This window comes from Ischnura elegans, chromosome 10 (assembly GCF_921293095.1).
Source record: "Ischnura elegans chromosome 10, ioIscEleg1.1, whole genome shotgun sequence".
Classification (NCBI taxonomy): Eukaryota; Metazoa; Arthropoda; class Insecta; order Odonata; family Coenagrionidae; genus Ischnura; species Ischnura elegans.
Window position 1 is genome coordinate 5764314 of NC_060255.1, and position 26853 is coordinate 5791166.

The 26853-nt window shown below is 41.3% G+C and overlaps 1 protein-coding gene across 4 annotated transcripts in view; it reads left to right on the forward strand.

The window, feature by feature from the left end:
• LOC124166375 (3'-5' RNA helicase YTHDC2-like) overlaps positions 1 to 26411 on the forward strand; it is a 59085-nt gene extending 32674 nt beyond the window's left edge. For 3 of the 4 annotated variants that reach the window (XM_046543875.1, XM_046543876.1, XM_046543877.1), the window contains exons 17-26: positions 156 to 313; positions 1196 to 1310; positions 2926 to 3197; positions 3272 to 3522; positions 3761 to 3966; positions 4814 to 4943; positions 6987 to 7118; positions 21262 to 21407; positions 21758 to 22000; positions 25118 to 26411. In XM_046543875.1, the coding sequence (XP_046399831.1) occupies positions 156 to 313; positions 1196 to 1310; positions 2926 to 3197; positions 3272 to 3522; positions 3761 to 3966; positions 4814 to 4943; positions 6987 to 7118; positions 21262 to 21407; positions 21758 to 22000; positions 25118 to 25402 (1938 nt within the window). In that variant the 3' untranslated portion in view covers positions 25403 to 26411. The remainder of the gene's footprint in view (positions 1 to 155; positions 314 to 1195; positions 1311 to 2925; positions 3198 to 3271; positions 3523 to 3760; positions 3967 to 4813; positions 4944 to 6986; positions 7119 to 21261; positions 21408 to 21757; positions 22001 to 25117) is intronic. The other variant, XM_046543878.1, reaches the window with a different exon arrangement.
• The last annotated feature ends 442 nt before the right edge of the window (positions 26412 to 26853 follow it).

Sequence of the window (26853 nt, forward strand, 5' to 3'; positions counted from 1 at the left end):
CTCCATCATTAGGTTTGATAAGAAATCTCTGCTCAATTTTACCTCTTTATCAAAAGTACTTTTCTCAGGAATTATTGGTTGATTTCTTGTTACAAATTAAGAACTTGGTCTTTTATTTGGAAACTGAAAATCAGTGATGGTATGATTATTCCTAGATGATGGATGCCCTGGATTCATGGGAAGATCTGACGGAACTGGGACATCACCTGCCAGACCTTCCTCTTGAGCCTCATCTTGGGAAAATGCTCCTATATTCAATTGTCCTCAAGTGCTTGGATCCAGTCCTCACCATTGTCACTTGCATGGCTCACAGGTGAGTGCAAAATGAGCATGGGTGACCTAGGTGCGTGGTGTGGGGTGCCAATGAATTTGGGTCTTACTTAAGTCATTTCACTCCTAAACAGACTGCTGTTGACCCTTGGCCTTCCATATTTTCATGGAAATTGGCATGCAGGTTGCCTCCTCAAATAAGAAAATACTGTTTAAACTGTTTTGCAAAATAAAAAAATGGCTCTTAAGTATTGGTTTTTTCAAAGTGGTAATTTTTGTGGACACAAAATTATTAATTTCACATTTTTTAAGAAGGAATCAATGTGAACAGATGGTTGATGGCCTGTTTTGATGCTATTCCTTTGCACCCTCTCTCCCCTTCTTTTCATCCCACTAAATGATCTTTTTCAGAGTGAAACTGGTGGTATACATTATAGTGGCTATAAGGATATCCAGGTTCAAATTGCAGCTAAGCCAAATGATTTTTTTCATGGCCATTTTTAAACAATGGAATTTCATGTCTTTATTTACCTAAAGTTCTAGCCCATGCAACTTACTTTTTGGCCATCCCAGGAATGGATAAAACTTGGGTGGTAAAACACCCAATTAATATTCATTACCCTTTACTCTCTTTCCTCAACCTTAGGGATAACAATCTAGAATTTAATCCCTAATACAATGGGTCTCGTGATGCAGCAACAGAGATGATATGCATTCATAAGAATGAAATCTTAAGTGTTTTGGGGTTCATGTTTCTGCAGCCATTCACTGATGAAGAATTTTGTGGAGTGGTTTTTCTAATGTCAATCCTTACTATATGACTCTAGCATGATGTTCATACCTAATTAATTTGCATTAAAACTTAACACTTGAGCATATTGGATTCCCTTTGCAGATTTTGATGCAATGTGCTATGTCATTGCAGGGATCCATTCATTCTTCCAAGCCTGCCTTCGCAGAAGAGGGCCAGTGATTCCAGCAGAAAGAAGCTTGCCGCTGGTTCTTATAGTGACCATATGGCTTTATTGAGAGCATTTCAGGTATTTGAGTTTAAGTTTGTTCAGCATAGAATCTTCTCTCATCTTTGTGATGTATTATTTTATCATTTTACTACCAAAAAAAGTATTTTGGGGTAAAGATGTGCTTGAAATTCCTATGTAACATTTTGTACCTTTGGTTTCTTCTTTTAACATCTGTAGAGATCATTAAAGATGGCTTGAATTATATCCTGCAATAATGAAAACATTTCTAGATGATGTTCCGTTTTATTCTGATGCACATATTTGTGATGCAGGTAATCATTATTGCATAAAGTTTCTCTCTCTGCCAATTGAGGGCTGAGGAAACCTTCCAGCATCAAAGTTCTTTGCGTTAAACTAAACCTGTCCAAAGAATTTTGTAAATCCTTCTAACTGCAGTGCCTGTGAAAAGTGCTATGGAGTAAATTGTAGTATTCAATGGTAGTCATTCATCATTAACAGTCACAACCGTAAGATTTATTTGAAGCAGCTGTCCTCTCAATTTTCCATTCGGCTTATGTTTTAGGTTGTACATAATAATTATGCTTTTCATCCTCCATCGACTGCTCTATGTATCTCTTCTGTGAACTACCCTCTGCCAATCTTCCCCCCCCCCCCACCCATCCATCGGCAATAATTTTCATTAGACTGTTGCATCCCATCATATTATTACACACATATTATTAAAGTATTGCATATACTGGTCTAAGGTAGGTTTACGTGGAGCATTTTGATGATCATCCCTGCCCATCTCTCCTCCCAGCTTGGACTTCTCTCTTCAATTCACAGTAAGACCTGCTATTGTTGGCTAAATCCTAGAAATTCATACTTAGAGAAGCATTTTGAAAAAAATTAGGTATCTGCCTTATCCTCTTATTTTGACCTTGCTTGGCACGAAAATTGCAGATCCATCAGATTCTCCTGTCTTCCCCAGGTTTGAGGTGATCTAACATTCCATGTTCCTATCCTTATAACCTGTATTTGCTTTCTCCTTTGACCTATGTTTCCTCTTCAGTAGTCACCACTCACAGATTCCAATGTGGGACTGTTTTACCTCCAAAATATTTCCACGTCTTTATCATGTCTTTTATTTGCTTTGCTCTGTGACTCCTCAAGAAAATAATTTATCAGTTTCCCCTTGCCTTCTACATCACAGTTCTACAGCCATTAAAGTGAATGTTACCACACTTGCAGTGATATGAGTGCCACGGCCACCTTCATTTTCATTAACTGGTGCCCACTTCTCAGGGTGTTAAGAAACATAATTTTTGGCAGCCTCCTATCGGCAAGTCACAGTTTCTTCACAGGTTTTAGAATCATTGAAATGGCCTACCTTTTGCAAGGATTGACTGCATTCCATCAGAACAACATTGCTCTTGGTCAATGACTGCTTATTTGACAAGTACACTTGCTTATATCGCAACTAACCTCTAAATATAGGGCTAGACCCACCGCGTGGGCAAAGCCTGGACCAGGTGCACACACAAAATGGCTTTAAGCTCAGCCGCTAGTCAATTGTAATATCATTGCTAATCATGATCATATAAAATTTTGAGGGCTGATTTACTAACTCAGATTTACTATATTAAATTTTTTGCATTAAGTTCATATCATAGACATTGCGTTTCCTTCACAGGTTTGGCAGCAAGCGAGGAGTCTTGGCCGGGATCAAGTTTTTTGTGAGAAGAACTTAATATCATCGTCTACAATGGAAATGGTGGTTGCCTTGCGTAGTCGGCTTCTTGGACAATTACGAGCCTCTGGGTTTGTACGAGCGAGAGGCGGTGGTGACATCAGAGATTTGAATACAAATTCTGAGCAGTGGGCTGTGGTGAAGGCTGCCCTTTGTGCTGGACTCTATCCAAATCTTATTCGTGTGGATCGTGAACACTGCCAGCTGAGGACTCAGTAAGTGCTTTTGTGAGTTTTTTTTTGTTTCTTGACATGATTGATTCACTAATGTCATTGACTTTTATTTGCAGAAAAGAAAGTAAAGTGCTCTTCCATCAGTCGTCAACATTGAGAGCTCTTCCAAAGTCTCCACGGACCACTGTGGCAGCATCTCACAAGTCTGCGGTCGCAGAGCTTCCATCCGATTGGCTGCTGTATGATGAAATGAGCCAAATGGGACGGCTGCGTTTAGCACGTGGATGCACCTTAGTTAGCCCCATCACGGTGGCTCTTTTTGCTGGTTCATCCAGATTACCACCTGATGCACTTTCAGAAGCTGATGGTAAACCAATTGCTGTATTACTAATAATGTTAAGTTTGGAATATGGCTGCCAGTAATATGGGTATAATATAATCTTCATAATTTTGTTGCTTGGTGAAAACTTAGTCATAAAAGTAGCAGTGTAATTTATTCAATCACTATTGGGTTTTCTCAACAAATGTTGTGATTGTTTGAGTTGTTTGTGCGCTCAATCGTGCCTTGAGTATTGGAATATTAAGTGAGTTGATGATGTCCGCAGTGTACTCTGGTGATGGGGTAGCAGAAATGGAGAGTGATAGTGAAGCGGAGGAGCGAGGCGATGGCTCATCAACCATCCTGAAAATTGATGACTGGGTGGTATTTCGCATTGACGCTGAAGCTGCGCATTTGGCTTTGCAGCTCCGACAAAAATTCCATTCACTCTTGCTGAGAAGACTTAGGGCTCCTACCAGGCCTTGGTCGCAGGTTTGTGAATGCCTAAGCTCAATCATATCTGCTTACTCTGTAATAATTGTTGTATAATGTGATAATATGGCCATAAAACTTATTGAAATTCCTCTGATAAAAATTGGTATGGAACCATGGAGTTTTCAGAGTATTTATAATCTAGTTCATTTCATCTTATTTAAGCCCCATTGAAAATGGCTAAAATTGGTATAACGTGACCTAATAGAACCAGAATTATTAATAACAATCTATACAAAGTTTGATGGAGGAAAGAAAGTGACTGTGTTTTGCTTCAAATGACATGCAATCCATGGGAAATGATTGGGAAAAGTTAGTCAGAGTACAAAATAATTTTTCTACTTCTGAATGCACCCATTAGCATGGGATGTTGTGTGAAGCAACACCTCTAAGTTTATCTTGTACCTAACCATTTGCTCATTTAATATAAATGATGCACCACAAGATGAACAAGTCAAACACTTTGATTACTGATAGTGAGGGCTAATTCCTAAACCTATAGGTTCAAGGAAGTCAGTAGTGATCATGTAGGTGTTATTAGATATATTTTCCCTTCTTAGGCTGAAGTTTTTGTGACATTTTTATCAACACAAGAGTGGCATTGCAACTCTAGTACGAATGTACTGGTCACTCTTTCATTTTTGTTTACCTTTTGCACAAATTGCACTCCATTGACATCAAATGAAGGACAATTATTTTGGGAATGAGCTAGCACATATGTATTAGGGGCATAGAATTTTATCTTGAGGAGTGGTATCTGTTGTAATTTAATTGCATTACTGTCCCTGTTTTTACAATGCAAGTTTCTTGTAGTCAATGGTTGTTTTCTATCATCATTTTCTTTCAGGTGGATGAATCAGTTCTAAGATCTGTTGTAAGTGTGCTGGTTGCAGAGGAGCAAGCACTGGGAATCCAGCAACCTCCAGGAATTGGGCAGAGGCCAAAACCTGCTGTACCTGAATCTCAATTTGGTATCTGTAAGCTCTTACTATTTTGCTGTCGTCTTTACTATCTTGGGTGCTGTAAATTGGAGTGATAGAATATTGCACTGAAAATAAACTCCTCTCCCTTTTTTATAATATCAATATCCATTTGTTTTCAATGTTGTAAAAGTGGGTTATTTTATATTTGTCTTCAGTTGAAATATATTTTCTTGTATCCTTTGATATATATGCTATTATTTGCTTGTATTTCTAAGATGTGACTGCAGTAGTTGAACATTTAGATTATGCTCTGGAAAGGTAATGAATTAAGTTTGCTTTTGCTCTGCTGCAGAGTTGGGTTCAATGACTTTTAATTGACTCCCGTCACTTTAATGTGTAGTTAATGTGAATGAGTTTTATGAATCACCTTCTATCACAGTGAGGAGCGTAATCAAGGAAGCAGGTTACTCAATAATTGTGAATGATCAATGGTGGCTGGCAAGATTTAGAGAATGAACAACTATACTTTTACTTACTTTTACAACTTACACACTTGCTTTTACAGTATGTTTTTTGAGTCTACCTTAACAAAAATATATTATATATATTAAAATTGATTGTTTGAGGTGTAACTTGGTGAAAGCGATTCATAATTAAATTAAAAAAGAAGAACTTTGTGCTTTCCCATTAATATTTATTCACGACCATGGTTTCAACGTTAGACGTTAGACACCTGATGATGGCGTCTAACGTTGAAACCATGGTCGTGAATAAATATTAATGTGAAAGCACAAAGTTCTTCTTTTTTAATTTATTATATTTATGTTCAGCATCAGAAAAAAATGTATGATAGGCTTGATTAGTGCCTATTCAAGCCTTTGTATCTTCTCAAGTGAATGGCATGCCTGCTTCCATTAATTCAGATTCTGTGATTGCAAATGAAATACTGTATTGCTGAATTAAGAGAGATTTATATGATTTTAGCCTTATGCAATTACATAATATGTTATGAAAATATATTGTTATGGTTAAATATTGGTTGCTAAAGCTAGAAATTTTATTCATTTATCCATTTGGATTTTAGAATTGCTACTAAGTTGCCCAAGTGATAATAGTTGGAATCAGCAAATGAAGAAAGGCCTGCATTTGTACTTGCCAATATTGGTTTTCCCATTAAAAATTACTGGGATGTATGCAAACATTTTTTTACTTGCTCTTTTGCATAGGTCCTCAAACATTTTTAATTACTGTTGACAAGAAAACTTGGAGGTTTTTAGCTATTATGCACTACAATTTCACTTTAATTTTGAATCACCCCTGGTTATAGTTCTTTCTCCATGAAACATAAATGCTGTAATTGGAAAGAGGGGTGAAATGGATTGTGGGGCATTGATGGTTGGGAAGGTTTTTACAGGCATGTCTCTTTACACCCAGATCTGGGTGGTTCAACTTGATAATTTGGGAAAAGTGGAAGTCAAAATTCACTATCTCATTCTGCCTTAAAGTGGAAGTCCTTGTAGAGAATATGGTGGCTTAGTGTGTGTACAACTCCGTTACTTTCATAGATAAACTCTCCTTAGGGTCTTTGAGTCAGTGTATGGATTTTTTTTCTTATAGGTCATTTGAGTTCCTCCAGTTATACTTTTTAAATTAAGAAATTCAGTAATCAATGTAACTTTATTACTTTTGTAATTATTAATATTTGTGATTCCCCCTGAGTTGAGCATTGACCATGGCTCATGCATTCATCAAAGAATCTTTTCTGATAAATCTATGGACTGAAGTTATTCTCTGTGATTCATTCAATTGAATGACTCATGGTTGATCAGCCCAACTCCACAATGCTGTATTGAACATTCATTTTGGATTAGTGGAATGTATTTTCTTCCTGACTATCTTGAATAATCTTTCTTAAAGATATGATTCCATAAGCGCATAGATATTAAGTATTTTTTTCTTTTGCATTGCAAATAACATCAACATTACATCTGCTGTTTTAAATCTTCAAATTACTGTTTTTATTGAATTAGAGGAGGATGCTATACCTTGCGGTAGTGTATGTGCTGTCCTGAGCTACCAAACTTCATTTTTCTTTAGGTTCAGCCCGTGGTATGATCTCAGATGAATCGCATGGTTACGATGAAAGGGGAATGGTTGATGATGGAGACCGAGGTCGAATGCAGAGGATGAGGTCACATGGTGGATTTGACTGTTCTTCTGAAAAAGAGGGTAAGTTTTGATTGTATTTAGCACTTATAATCTTAGTTTATAATTTGTATCTATCAGCAGCATCCAAAGAAGAATAAGAGAGGCCAAGAAGATGGAGAAGAGGAAAACAGCAATGAGTGTAGGGACATGGAATGTGAGGACCGTGATGAGGGTGGGTGAGATAGAAAGCATCAAAAAAGAAATGGAGAAAGGGAGAATAGATAGCTTGGGACTGTGCGAAGTGAGGTGGAAGGATGGTGGGGACTACTGGAGTGATGGGTTCAGAGTTATCTCTAGTGTTATGGAGGAAAATCAATGAGGGTAGCTTTGGTGATAAAGGGGAGGATGGGTAAGCATGTGGTGGTAGGTGTAGATCAAGCAAGCGATTGGATTCTGGTCGTGGAAATTGAATCATGATCCACCAACCTGGTGGTGGTTCAAGTTTACATGCCCTGAAGCAATCATACAGAGGACGAGAGAAGACTCGAGGCATTCGAGATGTGGGTGTGGAGACGAATGGAGAAGGAGAAGTGGATGGAGAGGGGGAGGAACGACAAAGTGCTGGGCATGGTGGGTGAGCAGATGTAGGTTTTAGATGAGATATGGAGGAGAGAGAAGGTATGGATGGAGTGATTACTTAGCTGGGAGGGGATGTTGAAAACAGTGTTAGAGGGTAACTTGTTAGGTAAACGAGGGAGGGGAAGAAAAAAATAGTTTTTTTTAGATAGAATGAAAGGAGATAGGCCTTATTGTGAATTGAAGGGGAAAGTCCAAGAGGAGAGGGTATCATGTATGTAGATGAGGTACGAAGGTGATATAAGGTACAGACGGAGTGAGTAGTAAGCTGGGGAGGTATTTTAAAGGAGGGAGAACAGATTTTGAGGAAGAATGATGTGTTAATGAGGAAGAGAAGAGGATTTTTTTTAACCTGCGTCCGCCCAAAATATTATTTTGAGATTAATACAGTGGAACCTCGTTAAAGCGAGTACGGGCTATAGCGACACTCCCGCTATAACGAGAGATAGCCGATGCACCGTCAATTGACCCTATAATAAGCGTGTTAAAAAATTCGTTTTTACGACACCCTTTTGGTGCTGCCTCTCGCCATAGCGAGGGTTTCACCGCCGGAAGACTTTCATCAAGACTCCTTAACCTCTGTAATTTCTAGCGATCTGTTAGATATGAAGTTAATGGAGTGCTCAGTCTCAAATTTATGTGGTAAACTGTCGTGCGATAAATAAGTGGTTAATTTTGGTGAAACAATTGTGGCATAAGCATTCGCGAATGCTTCATCTTCTTTTGTTCCTCGGACGGCAGAAAGCAGTCGGCAGCATACCCGCACGTCCGTGAGTTGCGTGAATAGAAAGCATTTGATGGCAGACACCATGGCCAAAAAACACCAAACACGTCTAAGTGAGAAAATAAAAATAAAGGAGTAATATGAGAGTGTCGAAATTAATTTATCTTCCTATTCGCTCCGCAAAATTATAAAAACACAGAAGCGCCCAAGGAATGCAGACGATGAATAGTTATAAGGAGCTTTGTTCGGGTGGTTTTGCCCATTCCAATCTGCGGGAACTTCTGAGAAAGGGGCTACGCCCAAGCCTAAAGCGGAACATTTCAGGGATAGATTGCGAATCGAGAATTTTAAGAGTGCAGAAGGTTGATTATACTAATGCAAAGCACCAAAGCGTTATCTCCCCTCATAATTGCTGGTGATGCCTGCGGTGTAAACCCGAAGTCGTGGAAGAAAGGACTCCGATCGAAGAAAGGACTGCGTCATATAACATAGACGAAACGGAACTTTTTTTACATACAACTCCTCGACAAAACCCTTGCAGTATGAGGTATTTCTTGCAATGATGCCTCTAAAGGTAGGTAGTGCACCTTAGCGATGATGTAGGATGTACGAAGCAATGATACTCAGCGTGAATTGCCCAGATGGACGTATTTATTTTCCGTTGCGGATTTACAAGGGTGAACTATTCGCGTCAGAGGTCGGAGTCGTACTGGCGCTCTCTTTTGTCACGTGGGTAGCCGAGCATCCCCTGGTGGCCGCTGGAAGAACTCGCAGAACAACTAACTCTCATTTGCAGTGCCGTGGTAAACTCGGTGTATTACTTCAAATACATCGCAAGCGTAACACTCAAAAAGAAACTTTTTTTCAACAACGGCAATTTTAATCACATCATTTTTCAAGCTTAGCAAACTTTTTACCGTAGATTATGTAGGTATTACATTATTTGATAGAAAAAGTCTTCCAAGGCGGGAACGTTATACAACCTTCCACCGTTTTCGCCTGTAGAAACAAATGTAATGCGTTATTTCACTTCACTGCCGCATAACGTACAGAAACAATAAACATACACCAATGGAAACATTTGAGGCATTAAATAACCGCGATACTGTTTTATCAATTAATTTTTGAATTTTCAGTGGAAAATACCAAAATAATAGAATGATCACGTAAATGAACTAATTAAGTGCATAGAAAAATGGCTTCATCGGTTGTGCATTGGCATAATGATTGACGAAACAATGCTTTCCATGATTTTTATTCAGTGCGGCGCTTATAAATTGTTTGAATAGTTAGTCATTGTTTGAGTAAGGAAATTTAGTGATGCAAAAAAACATCGCCTTTCGTCTGGATTTATGCTTACGTTTATGGGATAGATGTTTATCTGTCGCCGCACCACTCCTGTTCCTGTATATCTGTTCGCAACAGGTAAATTGGCTATTATTTGCTCCACCTCCGGTAAAGCGACAATTCGCTATAGCGAGTGTTTATTAGTACACCGTGGGGTGTCGTTATATCGAGGTTGCACTGTACATGATATTTTAGGGAAATGATAAAGATCTCTACTGTATTTGTCTGAATATAGACCCCTCTTTTTTTTCCAAAAATGCCTGTGGTATAAGTAAAGGGGGGACTATATTCAAACCCATTTTTTGAATTTTTTCCTGAAACTCAAGCCTCAAAAGAAGGGGCGGATGTGTTGTCTTTTGGTCCAAGGTAATATTTCTCCAAATAAAGCAACTATTTTTGTTTCGTTGTTCATTTACATGGTCAAAAATATATGAAACACACATTTATTTTGCACAAATTATTATTTATGTACAATTATTGACAAGTTTTTATTTAAATTTAAAGTATTTAATGGAAAAATTAACAATAGCTGTCAGTGTTTTATTGTCGGCAATTCATGAATTTTTCGCTTAAAACTAGGATATATCTTCTTGGAAGGTTCAAAATCCAAAGATGTGAGTATGGTTAGTGAAGAAATTTTGTGGCCTTCTGACACAATAAAGCAAAGGGATACCAGATCAGCTACGCACCTTTGATGGCAGAGCAATATGCAGAAATACCAGAATGAAAGTATTTTAAATAGGCTTGAAGTTCGTCTGGTCAGCTATTTTCAAGTGGAATTTCTAACCTGAGGTGGAATCTATAGCCTCAATCAGCGGCATAACCAGGAATATACTTTAGGGGGGGAGGGGGGGGGGGGGAGGATCACCTGGGGTGGCGACCCACACCCCCTAGGCAATGGGAAATTTTTTGAAAAATGACATGCCTGGAAATACATTTAACATCATTTTGGAAGTTAGAATTCAACTTGAGCAGATGCTATTATTAAATTTCAAAAACTAGGCAATAGTTTTAATTAATTTATATTTCTCTGAGGCTTTGAGGGGTTTACATCCCCTCAACCCCCCCATAGTTACACCACTGGCCTCAATAATAAATAAACCACTCAGTAGGAGTCCACTGCATTTGCTATATTGGTGGCTCACATCGTCAATTTGCAGAAATTCTTTGTTCATCGTGGGAAATGCAACCCTCAAATCACCCATGTATACCAAAACTCATTGCAATGAGCTCTCTATTTTCCTGGCTGCTTTGAATTCGTTATATGAGGGTTTATCGTATACAATGTTAACAGATCGAAAGATAAACATGTCTGAATCATGAATCATCAACAGAGAAGCATTTCAATTTTACAGGGTTTTAGATTTCGTTTTGTCGCGACCCGGCCCCGGATAAGCCGGGACTCGAATCCGAACTATTTTAACGTGGGCTCTTGCCCTTGGCGTCGGGTATCAATGATAGCACATGGATTGCATTTTAATAAAAGAAAAAGGAACTCTACCTTTTGTTTCGGCACGGCACGAACCACACTGGGAGGCTGGAGGCAGGAGAAGGCGGCAGCACGCTGTGGCGACGAGCGATGGACTGGCAAATACTGGCCTAGCGATGCATAGGTCGCGAGGAATTTCCCGCTCCGCCGCCGTCCACCCTTGCTCTGAGGCCTGGGGCACTGGCATAATAATAGACTATAAATGGAGATGAGAAAAAAAAAAGAGGAATGAGTACAGAACACATCAGGCAATTGGAAAAGACAAAAAAAAATGTTCATAGATACAACAAAACAGTATCCCACATCCCGTGCGAAAGTCTGTGACACAGATCCCAAAAAAATAAAATAAACAAACGACGAGAAAACAGATTTAAAAAAAAATGAAATTAATCTATGGGGGCGGGGTATTCTTCCCCGCTGAAGAAGGGGGCTCTCTGGTTCCGGGGCCGTTTTCGTCTCTTCTTCTTCCGCTGGGGCCGGGGGGGGCGGTGGGCGGTGCGCGCGTGTGCCGCCACACCGTCTCCTCAATAGCCGCTGGGATGAGCCTTGGGGTAGGCGCCGAATGGAGTTGCAGCCATTCCGTTTCTTCCCGGGCCGCTGGCAGTGGTGTCGGCTTCGTCGCCCTCCTCCTCCATCGGCGGATGATCAGGCCACCTACGATGAGTAGGATGACGAGTAGCAGCAGTGCCCCTCCAATGTAAGGGAGAAATGATGTGGTGCCGCCTATCCCCGTTGTCTCCTCCAGGTCCTCAGCCTCCGACAGCATCCTCTCCACCTGCGCCGTCGGGATGTCAGCTCCTCCGCCGGGCGCTGCTTTCGCTGCCTCGATGATGTATGCGAGCCGTTGCTGACGTTCGATGGTGGGGGTGTTGATGTAGTCGCGAAGTCTTGCCGGCAAAATCCGGTGGATGTCCGGCATAGCGACCTCCTCTGCTCTTGGCGAGACGCGTTGGCTGCGGTGCTGATATGCCGTTAGCACCTGCCCCTCGCTGTAGGCCGAGCAACCTTCGTTTAGTTCTACGACGCCCGTCTCGGCGAGAAAGGTCTCGGTCACGTTGAGCGACTCCTTTCCCGCGGGGCATCGCTGCAGGAGGCGGCTGCGGTGCGGCACGCTGAAGACCCAGCGGTTGGTGCCTTTGCTTCGGAAGAAGCGGGGACTGGGGTGGGTGATAATCCGGGTGTCACAGTCAAGGGGTTTGTCCTCCCCCGTGTAAATTCCATACAGGCAAGATGAGTATGGATACTCCGTCACTTGTTGCCTAGGGGGGCAGATGGTCAAGGGGCCATAAGTACATGCATACATGTCTCCATCATACAGCAGCATGTGTCTTAACCTATTTTCTGAAACGGCTAGATAAGGCACCTCCGGGACTATTTCAATTGATGCGTTTACGTTTGGCAATCTGACGGGGAGTGGCACTACTTTGAAAAGCCGAAATAATTGATTACCCGATTGCATCGGGATCTCCGCCATAATTCTGATTTTCCCTTCTACGATGGCGTAAGATACGCGTGCCAACGCGTAATATTTGTAAATCTCCGAAGGAGTGAGGGGGAAGGGGAATTTTGTTCCAGTCGCAAGGTGTGACTGGACTTGTTTTAAGGATGATAATAAGTCCGCGGAGCTAATAAATAAGGGCTAAGCTGATTATGAATTGTGCTCTCCCAGGCGTGTTCAAGGAGGATGAGGTCTTCCCTGATTTCAGTCAGTACTGCTTCTAATTGACGGAAGCAAGACGAAATCGCGAACGTACTCGCCAGGCGGTGAGCCATAACTCTCAAATCTTCACCCAAATCAATGTTAATAAGGTTAACTTCCTTTGCGAGTCGTTCGGTTACACTCGCGATTTTCTCGATGATTGCTTTATTTTTCTTGGCCATGGTGTAAGTGGAATTTATAAGTGACGCCTGTAGCTTAATCACGTGAATGTTTTTATTGATTGCGGAATGGAGAATGCCATCTTCCTTCATTAATTTTGTTAAATCTGCCTCTGTCGCGGTCCCGAATAAAAATTTCATAATATCGCCGCCAACGTTAATAAGGCCTCTCCGTTGTCTTTTCAACGAATCTTCAAATTTCCATAGTTTAATTAACAGCTTATTTACGGCCGTTTCTAATCGACTACCCTCCGTTATGAGGATATCCTGGACAATGGATTTGAAATCGGCTGTCAAAAGGGTTTGGTTTCCAACGTCAGTCGGTGTGGTCCCCTTACCCTTCGCTAATAACGTCTGCACCTCCGTCATGAGGTGGCTTGTCACGTCAATGTAGTGGTCGATGTCGATACTAAATCCCAATACCCAGGTTTCACCTCCCAGGAGGAATTTTCCTTCCTCCAAAAAGGCTACGCCCTTCCCTACATATTCCGTCTCCTCCTGTTTTGCGCTGGTCACCGCGCAAACGGCCCGGACCACCATCCACCAGGTAGTCATCCTTGGTGTTGGCTGAAACATGTTTTCAAAAAAACATTGCCATTATTTTGTCATTAATTTCTATAATCTAATCGTACCCATAACTGAATGCAACAAAAAAAAAGGAATTTCAAAGCAGAGTTTACCTGAGCGTTACGAAACCAATATACTCAAAGCAGTATATTTAAATTGCTAAGAGGACATTGCATTGCAGATATATATATTTTAAATTTACGTGTGGGAGAGCAACGACACCTAACTATCAGCGTGATTTGAATTAATCCTCTTCTTCCTTTAATCACTAAATCTGAATCTGTAATTGCTGCCTTAGTTGATTTAGTTTTTTCATTATGCCCCCTGAGAAGACAAATTTGATTCGACTGTGACACCGGAAAGAGAAAGGCATTGGGTTAACTTTGCGGTTGATCAGGAAAAGAAACTTTTAGTTCTGTAAGATAAGCATTGAGAATCAACCACAATTGGAAATAAACACACTGTAAACCCATCATAAACAAGGAGTAAAATAAGTTACTATACAAAAGAGCAAACACCAAAAAATATTGTGTATGATATCTTGTTTTGTCAGTTTTTGTTCATAACTTGACGACATAGCAACAAGATATCCTAATTGGTCATGCTATTAAGCAAGTCTTTTGATTGTCAAAACATCACAAAAACCCAGGAATCAGAAAATAAAACAAAAGGACAATCAAATATTTAAAATATTTCAATAATCACTTCCTCTGAATTGGAGGATAAAAAGAAAACAAAATTAAAATTCTAGTCATTTCCATCACCCATGCCGGAACTGATGTCACCACTGCGGAGGAAGAGATCCTCGGCTGCGTAGTGCGTACGGCGGTGCCGGGGGAGGGTGTGGTGCTGGTTGAGGGGAGGGGACTCCTGTCACTTCACCAGGGAATACACAGGGAGGGGGGACGGGAGGGGAAGACTTCTTAGCGTTGTCTTCTTTCACTTTCACTATTTCCCGTCGTCGGAGGGGAGTGTTTAGAGGGGTACCACCAATCTCGGGCTCTCTACACACCTTCAAACGGTTCACATGCACTAATTGTTTATCCCTAGGGTCTATAGTACTGTGAATCCTATAGTTCACTGGGCTAGTCTGTTCCGTCACTTTATACGGACCTACCCAATGCTTATCGAGTTTCCGAGTCGTCCCTGGACGTACCACCTCTTTCTTTAAATACACTGAATCCCCTATTCGAAATTGTGCTTCCGCGGCACGTTTATTATATTCCTTCGCCTGCGCTACTTGACCTGCGCGTAATCGTTCCGTCACTGCCTGAAACGCGAGTTTTAAACGCGCCTGAAGTTCGGCCGCGTAGTTATGGTCCGTAGCGTAATTTACTTCATAAGGCGAGGTAATATCATCAAACGGCAACTCAATATGGCGTCCATGCATTAAGAAATAAGGAGTTTCTTGAGTAACGGCGTGAGGGGAGCTCCGATATGCTAAAAGGGCGAATGGCAACCAAATATCCCAGGTCCTTTGATATTTATCCACAAAATGGGATAGAATATCCATCAATGTTCTGTGGCTCCGCTCAATTAAACCGTTTCCTGCTGCGTGATACGCAGTAGTCTGGAGTTTCTTTATTCCTAAAATGCGACATATCTCGCACATGAGTTGCGACGTGAAATTAGCACCTCTATCCGTCAGCAATTGCCGAGGGACTCCATGACACGTAATAATTGTCTCTACGAAGGCCCTAGCCACGGTCTCTGCCTTTTGATCGGGTATTGCAATGGCTTCTGGGTACTTCGTAAATGCGTCTTGGAAAGTGAGTATGTACTTATTTCCTCTATCTGTCCGCGGAAGGGGACCCACTATATCCATGGCGGCCCTCTGTAGGGGTCCATTTACCTCTGGTAAGGGTTGTAATGGGGGCCTATTTAATTTCTGAGGATCTTTCCTCAGCTGGCATGACCGGCACTGCATGCAAAACTTAACTACGTCCTGATGCATTTTCGGCCACCAAAACCTCGCGCGGATCGTACCGAGTGTACGCTTAATCCCCATATGTCCTGCCCATGGTGAGTCATGATAGGCTCTCAAAATTCTATCCTTCATGCTCGCAGGAGCTACTAATTGACCTTCCCCCCGAAGGTTCTTTCTGTATAGGAGCTCATTCTCCACAAACAAATTACTCTCTCTCTCATTCACTCTCTCTCTCTCTCTTTTACACCTCTGATCATTCGCTTGTTCGTCCCTAATTAATTGACGATCCCATACGGGTTCGAACGGGGGCTGAATGGCTCCCACAGGGTTTCGAGACAAAGCGTCTGCGTTTTGGTGTGTTTTTCCGGGCCGGTGCTGTATCTCGAAATCGTACTCACTTAGGAGTAACGACCATCACGTAAGGCGCGATGAAGCGTCTTTTAATGAAAATAACCATTTAAGTGGGCGGTGATCCGTGACCACGGTAAACGCTCTTCCATACAGATAGCACCTAAAATACTTAATAGCCCATACTACGGCGAGACATTCCCTTTCAGTGGCGCTATAATTTCGCTCCGCTCTATTCAATTGTCGGCTAGCGTACGCGACCACGTATTCGCCGGTGGCATCTTTCTGTGCCAATACCGCGCCTAAAGCCTCTCCGGATGCATCTGTGTGCAAGACAAAAGGTTTTGTAAATTCAGGATACCGCAAAACCGGCTCCTGACATAAAATATTCCTAAGCGTCTCGAAAGCAATATTAACCTCCGGCGCCCAATCAAATTTTACTCCTTTTCTCGTTAATTCCGTGAGAGGTTTGGCTATTTGTGCGAAATTTGGAATGAATCGGTGATAATATCCCACCAACCCCAAAAATCCTCTAAGGGTTTTCAAATTATGTGGTGGGGGAAAATTTTTAATTGCTACAATCTTACTCGGATCGGGCTCTACTCCCTCGGATGAAATAATATGACCCAAATATTTCACCGAGCGCTGCAAAAACGTGCATTTGGCAGGTTTTAACGTTAATCCCGAATCCCTTAATCGTCCGAAGACGTCACTCAAATGAGCGAGGTGCTCGTTAACATTACGCTCGAAAACAATTATATCGTCTAGATATACAAGGCATTCATTACCCTTTAATCCCGATAATACCGTATCCATTAGGCGCTGAAATGTACTAGTGCTATTTGCAAGACCGAAAGGCATTCTCTGATATTCATAATGTCCATCGGGTGTAGAGAAAGCGGTTTGTCCCGTGGCTCTACTTTGATCTGCCAATACCCACTAGCCATATCAAGAGTGGAAAAATACTTGGCACCTCCTAACTGGTCGAGGGTCTCCTGTATATTAGGCAAAGGATACTCATCCCTCCGCGTAATTTTATTAAGGGCCCTAAAATCAGTGCAAAAACGGAGTTTTTCTTCTCCGCTTTCTGATTTCTTCGTGACCAGTACTACCGGCGCGCTCCATGGTGACGTGGAGTCGCGAATAATCCCCTACGCTAGCATTTCTGCGACATGTTCTCTGACCGTTTCTCTCTGAGTCTGAGGGACTCGATACGGGGGCCGAAATATCGGGGGATGATCACCGGTATTAATAGCGTGTTTAACTCGCGCCGTTTTTCCTAACGGAACGTCTTCCGAATGAAATACATCGGCATATTCGAGCAAAACGCGTCGTAACTGCTTTCCTTCGTCCTCCGGCAAAGCAGCACAGCTATTTTCTAACTCTATCGGGAGGCGCTTTCCCTTATTCCCGTTACCTACGAGTGACTGAGGTTTTATAACGAAATTGGGCGTGATCGCTCCTACGATGGTATTAGCGGGGAGTTCAATTTTTTCCCGAGAAACGTTAATTAATTTTACTGGGATCTGCTGGTTTTCATCACACATTACGATCCCTCTTCCCACCATAATTCCGTGATTAAAAATCTGCGCGGGTTCCATTAACATTTCTCCGGGCGCATGCCCTTCGAGTCCGAACACGCTACCTTCGACTAGAGTTTCGCTCCGCGGTGAGAGAATAAGTCTTTCTTTCACTTTCACTAGTCCACTAATGTCTTTACGCGGTTCGACACGTCTTGTCTCTTCCGTCGGAGGTGAAGCCTCCGGCGATTCCTTTGTCTCTTCCTTCATCGTCACCTTTCTGCGTCTTCTCCTCCTAGGCTTTGTCTTTCGTTTACCCTTCACTCCCGTGCACACACCGGTCCCTGCATTAAATGTCACTGATTTCAGGCGGAGGACCTGGCTACTCACTTGCAATGTCTCGGCTTTTAAGTCCAGGCTCGCCCCAATGTTTTTAAGGAGATCGAGTCCAATTATACCGTCTGTGGATAACTTAAAGTCCGGTCCTACGACTTGAAAATCATGCACGAAAATTGCGTTACCTATACGCACCGGAAGGGTGACGGAGCCCAGGAGGGCGAGAGGATGTCCAGTTACGCCACAAAGTTGTGTCGTAGGAGGCATAAGGGGTCGGTAGGGGTGGGCAATTGCTTCGGTAATGATGGATAATGTGGCGCCCGTGTCCACAAGAAGAGTTTTACAAGTCTCATTAATCCGAACCGTAACCCACTCCCATTGGTGACCCACAGTTTTGTGTTATTCTCCCCCGCTCAGCTTTCACCATTGGGAATTCCTCTCCGCGCGGTGGGGGAAGTGCCCGGAGGGACTGCCGTTTGGGGAAGGTTGAGGTCCACCTGGCGCCTGGCCTCGACGTCGGTTCATCGCATCCCTGGCCGGAGGGGGTTGAGGCCGTCTTTCGCGCGGGAGGGGTGGTGGAGGGGTGTTCCTGGTTTCCCAATTTCGTCCGGTCCCTCGTTGCTGGGGTGGTATGTAGGTTTCGTGGGTGGGGGGTGGTCGCCGCGGGGCAAGAGTTTCTCGGCAATCTCGAACCATATGTCCATTAGTATTACAGCGAAAACAACGCACTGTTTTTCGTCCACAATCACGTGAAATGTGTCCCAACTGTCCGCACGAAAAACACATCGGAGGTTGCGCTGAAGGCGCCAATGTTTGTCTCCGCGGATTTTCCGGGGCTTGCTCGGAAGGAGCATGGCCGGTGGCTAAACATAGCCCATGCCTATTTTGTTCATCGTTCGTCTCCTCCATCTTGGCTAATCGTACCGCCTCCGCGAGAGTCGCGGGCTCCCGAATCATGACAAAACGTCTAATTCCTTCCCGTAACCCTTGCAAAAATTGCATCAAAACCATTTCGTCCCTCGCTTTATCCTTCCACTTCCGTTCTTGTGGATCGGTCGCGGCGTCCTGAGGGGACTCGCCGAGAGCCTGAACCCTTTCCGCGAAATCTCTAACTGATTCGCGCGGCCCTTGCTTGCAATCAAGTAACCGGCGTAATTTAATTGCGGGTGTTTCGCGCTCGGAAAACCTGTCCGTCATCGCCCGTCTCCATTTAGCCCAATCTAGACCTCCTTCAAGGGCAAAAGTATTGGTGAATTGCCGCGCTTTCCCTTTTACGCGGAGTTTCAATACCATTACTCTATGCGCGTCCTCCCATTGGCCCAAAGTGGCCGCGGTTTCAATTGATAACAGAAAATCTTCTATATTACCCTCACCCTCGTAGGTGTCTATCGCGTACAATAAACCCGTTACGTTTGGGGGGGCAGCCGCGGTTGTTTCCGGCATTTTCGGTTGAGTTTAAAGTACTTTAAATAACTGAACTGACATATAAAATTTTATTCCGGCTAGTATACCGTTAAGAAATCAATGAAACCACTAACAAAAGAAAAAATATTCAATACGGAACTATCAAAACAAAAGAAATCTAGCATATGTAACCCTTACACGGCCAACACGCAATCGGGAAAAAAGGAAACGAAAAAAAGGGGGAACACTTCTAAGCTTTACAAAAAAGATAGAGCCATTAAAACACAATCCACAGACATATCACGATCCCGACATTTGTAAGGGGTCCCAAAATTGGGGTCTTACAGTACCTAGGCTGCTCATGGGCCTACTTCCCTCGTGGAAGAGGTCCTTAAGGGGGGGAACGTTACAAAGCGTAAGCTCACGCGGAATATTCCCGCAAATATACAAGAGAAAAGGGGGATTGAAGAAGTAAAAACCACACACAGATAAATTCTGCGAAAGTTACGTTACTTTCCCCGTGATCAAAAAAATAAATTACGAAGTAAAACTTAACACCGGTTTAAAAGAAAAACTGAGACATTCCTACGAATTATGTCTTGTTATTCGCGATCCCTTTCTTTTAAAAGAAGAAACCCACGGTAGCGGTAGTTATTTGAAAATTTATTGACCGAGCAAAAGGCAAAAAGTTAATCACTGGCAAGCAAGTCGGAGGCAAATAAAATAGTAAATTAACTTGATTCTTCCCCACAAACAGAATTATCCCACCCCTTATGAGCGTTTCAAGAAGAAAATCCCACTGCAAGCCACCATTGTCGCGACCCGGCCCCGGATAAGCCGGACTCGAATCCGAACTATTTTAACGTGGGCTCTTGCCCTTGGCGTCGGGTATCAATGATAGCACATGGATTGCATTTTAATAAAAGAAAAAGGAACTCTACCTTTTGTTTCGGCACGGCACGAACCACACTGGGAGGCTGGAGGCAGGAGAAGGCGGCAGCACGCTGTGGCGACGAGCGATGGACTGGCAAATACTGGCCTAGCGATGCATAGGTCGCGAGGAATTTCCCAAGTTCCCGGAGGGGGAAGGGATTATGAAGTCTAGATTTCGCAAGTAACGGAAGCTGATGGCGAAAATGGCCCACAAGAGAGGGCCTAAAAGCAAGGTATGCAGAGAGTGAAAGCAAAAATACCAGATCCCGGGAAGCGGGTATCGACGAGCCAAGCAGGCGCGAGACAAGAGTTTACAATAATCAAGGCGTGCACAATAACGCCTTTCGCGATCAAAACTTCACCCCGAAGTAGTCGAAGACTCGAAGTAGAAGACCTCAAGTATCTCCCGGTTTACCTTTATATAGTATCTCTCGAATGACGTAGAGACGTTCAAAAAGCCCAGGTGGGGGGTATTCCGCGAAAACATATCTTTTAAACTAAACCCCCCCTTCGAAAAGTTAGAACCCGTGAGCGTTCCATTAATGGTGTTTATTCTTATCTGCCAGTCTTTCGGTCATTGCCTTTCCTTCTCCTCCTCCCGGATCTCCCATTTTATGACAAAACAGGGCTGTTTGTGTATCGTCCTCTGCCTCGCAAACAGCCCTGTCCTTCGCGAAATAATTTGCAAATGGCCCCCGAATTTCGGGCCATTACAGTTTTATCATGAAGAATCTTTGTGACCTTTTGTACAAGGTTTACTTTTCTTTAAACTTCAAATGCAAATCTCATTGTATCAGTGGGCTAAGCAACTCACCATTTTCTGTGTACCCCATGATTGCCATTCACTCTTTTTACTTTATCTTGTTCTGATTGTCCAATCCCTCAACCATATGTATCAGTTTAACAGTGATTTGGAACCATTTTTTTCAATGCTAGATGGCAGCTACGTTTAATTTTTCAAGGAGGACAGTGCATCATGCTCCTCCAAACTAAACACTAACCTTTTTCGCAGTATGAATGATTAAATAATTTGTGCATGAAATTTGAGGATTTACTATTATTCAATCAATGGAATTTATTTGTTCATTGCTTTCTTTATTGAAATGTATTTCTAGAAATGGCCCAAGGGAATACAATATCTGCCGCTGTGAGGTACTTTGTTATAAAAGCCAACAGCCAAAAGGCGATTGAGGCATCTTTGGGTCGAGGTGTTTGGGCATTTACTCCAACTACGGAACGGAAGCTCCTTAAACCATTGAAGGTAAAGCATTTCACCTAGTTTGCCTGTAATGCATGCTGTCAAAAATGCCTTCTTTCAATGTTTTTATATTTAGTGATATATTTTTTTGCATCAGCTCCTCTCAGTAAAGATTATGACCTTCTTCAGATGTAAGCTCTGTGAGTTTATGTTTTGTAATTTAGTTTACTCAAAGGAGGAATTATTTTATTTAAAAATTTTTGAATTTGTGCTGTCTTTGTACGTGCTTTGAAATGCCCCATATTTTTAGCAGTTAATCTCTTGACATATCAATGCTTTTGTCAATATTGTCTCCAATGTTGCATGGTTCCCCTCCATATTCGTGATCTATTTACTATTATTTTTTCTTCCAGGAAGGGAAGATTGTTTTGCTAATTTTCAGTGTACAGGGTAGTGGTCACTTCCAAGGTTTTGCCCGCTTGCGTGGCGAAGGAACTGTTGAAGGTGAGAGGTGTCCAGAACTCACCGCGCCAAACTTGGGAGCTCCTCGGCCTGTAGAGTGGCTCAAGCGAGCAAACATCCCTTTCCAAGCCTGTCGTCATCTCCTCAATCCATTCAACGAAAACCGGAAAGTGCAAAGCAGCCGTGATGGACAGGTATGTTGGTAACAAGATTTCATATGATGGAACAAGTGAAGTGAGATCATGGAGAGATACCAATGAGGAAAAGATTCATTTTTCAGACTCACCCTTCTTGTGCTTTGTGATCATGTATTTCCTTGATTGGTTTTGAAGCTTGTTACATGGGAAAATAATTTATCTTTTGCTGTCATTTTTACTAGACAGAGTAATTTATCACGTCAGTCATACCAGTCTTATTTAATTATCCTCTAAAATCTGAATTGCTCCAATTGATAGATGATTTTTCTATTATGTTTAGACTGTGACTGTGTTATGTTTGCAACTAGGAGGGTTTAAGTTTCAGAGGATCTTAACGCCTAGCAGTACCGTATGGTACCAGATGGTAGTCCAATGCTAAATGAAACTTTTTTGCCATTAACCGTAATTTTGTTGGGTTTTTTAGAGTTTTAAATTGATGGAAATGTTTTTAATTACATTTTTCCTAAAAGTTTGCTTTTTTCAAGCTGTAATTAATCAGGGTTCCCACTCAACCATGAAAACCTTAACACTGTGAATAAGCCATGAATTTTGTGCACCGTGAAATAACCTGTAAAAAGCCGTGAATTTTATCATTAAACCTTAAAAAATCTCTCAAACTAGATTTTAGTTCTACAATTGACAGTTCAAAAGAAAAATTGGTTTTTCGATCAAATGTCAAGGTCAGTCACGACACTGTCCACGCAATTATCTGCACAAGTATATTCTAAGTGAAATTACAGGTCCGTGTGCCATGACGACACATTGAAGACTCAAGCTGTTTAGTGCATGCAGCGCCGTTTTATGCAAGTTGACGAACTACATCAGATTCACGGATGACAGTGGTGAAAAGATATCGTTTGACATGGGGAATCGAAAATGATCGGGCAAAAATCCGAAAATCCCCAGTTTCCCCCACAAAACCCCTCCAAAAAAATTTAAAATGGCGGGAAAAAAAAATCGACTTTTGGGGTACCTTCTTGGGGAACTCATCGGGAAGATCATCACAAATTTGAAGACTGCAAGGATGCGGGCTGCCCCTGACATTAGTTTTGTTTCTTTATGCCAAAAAACGGATCTGCAATAATGCGTCGAAGCTGAAAAAGGATTGAAATTTTCATTAAAATATTATTAAAAAATGACATATGCGTGGGTTCTTGGCTGAATGCATCAATACAGCAGCATTCAAAAAAACTATTTTCACCACTTCTCATTCTTTGCTCAAACTTCTCATTCTATGCTCAAACTTCTCATTCTATTAAAAATAAGTTGGGATGATAAAAAATCAGTTGGCTTTGGAGATGACAAGTCTGTCTAAACAAAGTCACCCAAAAAAAACAGATACCTTAGAAAAAGTGCAACCGAAAATAGCTGATGTAAAGCAACAACAATCAATGTTGGGAATTTATTCAAAATAAAAAAGTTGATTTTTAAAATGCATTTGATATATGTATACCTTTTTATTTATACATTCATCGAGTGAAATAGAAGAAAAAACGTACGTTTAAGATGCTTTGCACAATTCTAGTATTCGAGGTATTTGAAATTAAAGGTATTCGAATATTCAAGCATTGATTTAATATTCAAATTTGATATTACAGTTCGAGAAATCTACTATTCAACCCATCTCTAATATTTAATAATTATTAAAATATAACCAATATTTTTGAGTACTTCTGGATGAAATTGAATTTAAATTGCAAAAATAATAAATAATTAATGTTTTTGGCATTAAAATGTGATTTTCCAAATGTTTTTTAAATTTCGATTGCTTGACCCCTTAAACACCTAGCAGTACCATATGGTACCAGGCTGTATCTCCATAACTGTTAGTGCGAAAAGAATAAAATTTGCATCTTATGATTCAGAATTTCATTGATATTAAAATATAAAATTACCACTACAATCACAGAAACTTTTTAATTCCGGCATTACCGGTTAAGAAATTATGTTTTGCCCCTGTCTCAATTGTCGAAATGTAATATAACGTAGTTACTATCCCATGGCACTGAGGTTTTCCTGGTGGGGGTTTTTAGATTTTTTCACCCAATCGTTTTCGGTTCCCCACGCCGAACTCTTTTCACCTATTTAATTCACCGACTCTGATGTAGTTCGTCAACTTGCCTAAAACGGCGCTGCATGCACTAAACGACTAGAGTTATCTACATTTTTCCGAGTCAACTACAAACGATGTGCATGCAGCAGTGTATGGCACGAAATTCAATGTATCGAGGTCGTACCTTTAGCATAATTATTCGAGATCTCGAATATCGAATACTTTCCAGTATTTGAGGTATTCAAGTTTTCGTGGATACTATTCACACATCTCTAGTTTTGACCAATCAGTGCAGGTTTTCTAGGCTTCCCAGCACTCCCTTGGAGATGGGATGAGTATTGTGACCATCCTCATTAAATTTTATGATGAGCAAAGGTGTTTATATTCAGTGAACTACCACATGAAGCAGAAGAGAAGTTCAGCTCTGATAGAAATTATAGCAAATTTGTTGCCTGTACTTAAAATTATGATTATTATTCTCTCAGGGCCTCACTTTACATTAGTCCTTTGTCGATCATGTGTGCTATCCTTATTCAAGTCAGTTCAAGCTTTTTACTACAGTGTGAAAGGTTGTTCAACACAATTGAAGATATGTCAAGCAGTCACTCTTGAAAGACCGTCTTGAATCTCATTTTAGCATTCATGACGACTTGTTCTGCGTTCCTTGTTCAAGGTATCTTGAGTGGTGTGAAAGATGCTTAACACATTCAGGGCAGAGCATGTCAACTGACGTCAGACAGGCAGCCTTTGTGTCACTAATATCCACTTCCGAGTCCTCCGATTGTTTGCATGGCCTTCAGCAAGCTTGCCTCTTTCGACCCGTGTGTGTGCCGTTTGAAAATAGCAGTACTTGAGCATAAGTTATGGAGGGAAAATCTCTCTCTATTTTTTTCTCTTTATTTTATCGGACGATTCTGACAACATTCATGAAAATTGAGCCTGCCTTGAATGTGTTATGAAGTGGCTGAGAAAGTCTATTACATATTTTGTGCCAGGAGGATAATAACTGTGAGCCTAGTGGAATTATGTGGGTACTTATCTCTCTGCATTGCAACCCGCAGGAAATTGAGCCGAGTGTGGGCAACCTGCTTTGTAGCCTGTGGGACAAAGTGCCGCCTTTTGTGCCAAAAGCGACTCTCTTTGATCGACTGGGAGCGTCGCCCGGTCCGCACTCATCTCCTCCGTCTCACGGCATGGGCGGCTCTTACCCGCTGAGGCCCGCAGATCGCTCCATTCACCACGGCCGTCCAATCAGGGGTCACGTGGGCAGTCCGGGTTGGGTAGGAGGAGGTGGTGGTGGTGGCATATCTTCTCGAAATGCTGATTCCTTTGGGCGACAGCACTAATTATATTTTTCTTTTGTTTTCTTAAACCTCAGGATCTAATGTGTGTCCAACTATGGTTGTGCCATCATGTATCATAATTGAATGAGTCACTCATTATTGCTCATGAATGCATGAATTTTGAAGTTTATTTTTTGTGATATGATATCTATTGAGTAATAATTCAACTAATCTTGTTGATATGCTCTTTTTTGTGCATCCTCCTACTTTATTATTAATATGTTCCTTCATGGTAACGAGTGTGTTTCTGGCATCAGCTAGAACATTTTGAAATGGTAGTAATATGGTTTTAAATCTTAGGAATCCTTAGGGGAATTCATCTGAGAACATTCTAATGCTGATCAAATTGTGATTTTTATTGAATTTTGATTGGCCCTACCAATGTGGGAAAAGGAGTAAGCTTTAGTTCAGGGAGGAGGAATCAAATTATTTATTTTAATGTGTAAAAGCACTTGATGTGTTCAGTTGCTACGAAATTATGACTGTTTGGGAAGCTCTCAAAATACATTTTTTATGTATTTATTATCTGTGATTTTTCAAAGCATTGCTATTGAGCTATTGGTTATCTATATATGCATTTATGTGGAATTATTTGGAATTTATATTTGTAGCCTACTGCTGAGGAAGATATGGTTTATTTTATCACATTCTAACTTGATGTCTAGGAATGTATTGTAATATCAGTGACTTCTGTTAGGAATGAACTAAGTTTATTTTTTGCCAAATAGTTGCGACTTGGTTGTTAACGATATTGTTCCTGTGATGAATGCAACGAAGTTATTTTTTTAATAGGCTGATGATATTTTATTTTTCAATAAAGTTTAAAGGGCAGCAGTTATTATGACTGACCATGACAGTTCATAATGTAAATGCAGTATTAGCATTTATGTATGTATTTGTAATTGTTTTTTTCCTTAATTGTTGTTGACTTCACAATATACAGACCCACATTGGATGTTTTTTAATGGCATGTATCAACCTTATTTAATAAATTGTTCCTAATAATTTTAAATTTTCCTCAGAATTGATTATGCTGACTAATGATGACTGGCATAAATTCAGGATGATGATTACTTCTTTTTTGTTTTAGGCAAAATAATTTCTCTTCCTCTTGGATATTTGAAACTGCCTTTTTTTTAGAACTTCATTTCTTGTTAGGGAGGAGTTTGGTAGCCTAGTTGGCAAAGCAATTGGCTGCTGATGAAAGGGTCCTGGGTTCATGTCCTGGATGAAGCCTTGAGACAAACCCAAACAAAATCCTTTAGGTGGTCCAGGGAAAGCCCCCCTTTTTCAATTGTGGCATATTCACATACCTGTAGTTTAGTCTGGGGTGAGCTTTACCATCACCTATCCAAACCAACCTTTGGGTGGAGTCTCTGAATACCTCTTTATCACACCAGTGGACATATAGTTTTCTTCCTGAGAATGCATGCATTTAATAATAAGAGCACGTT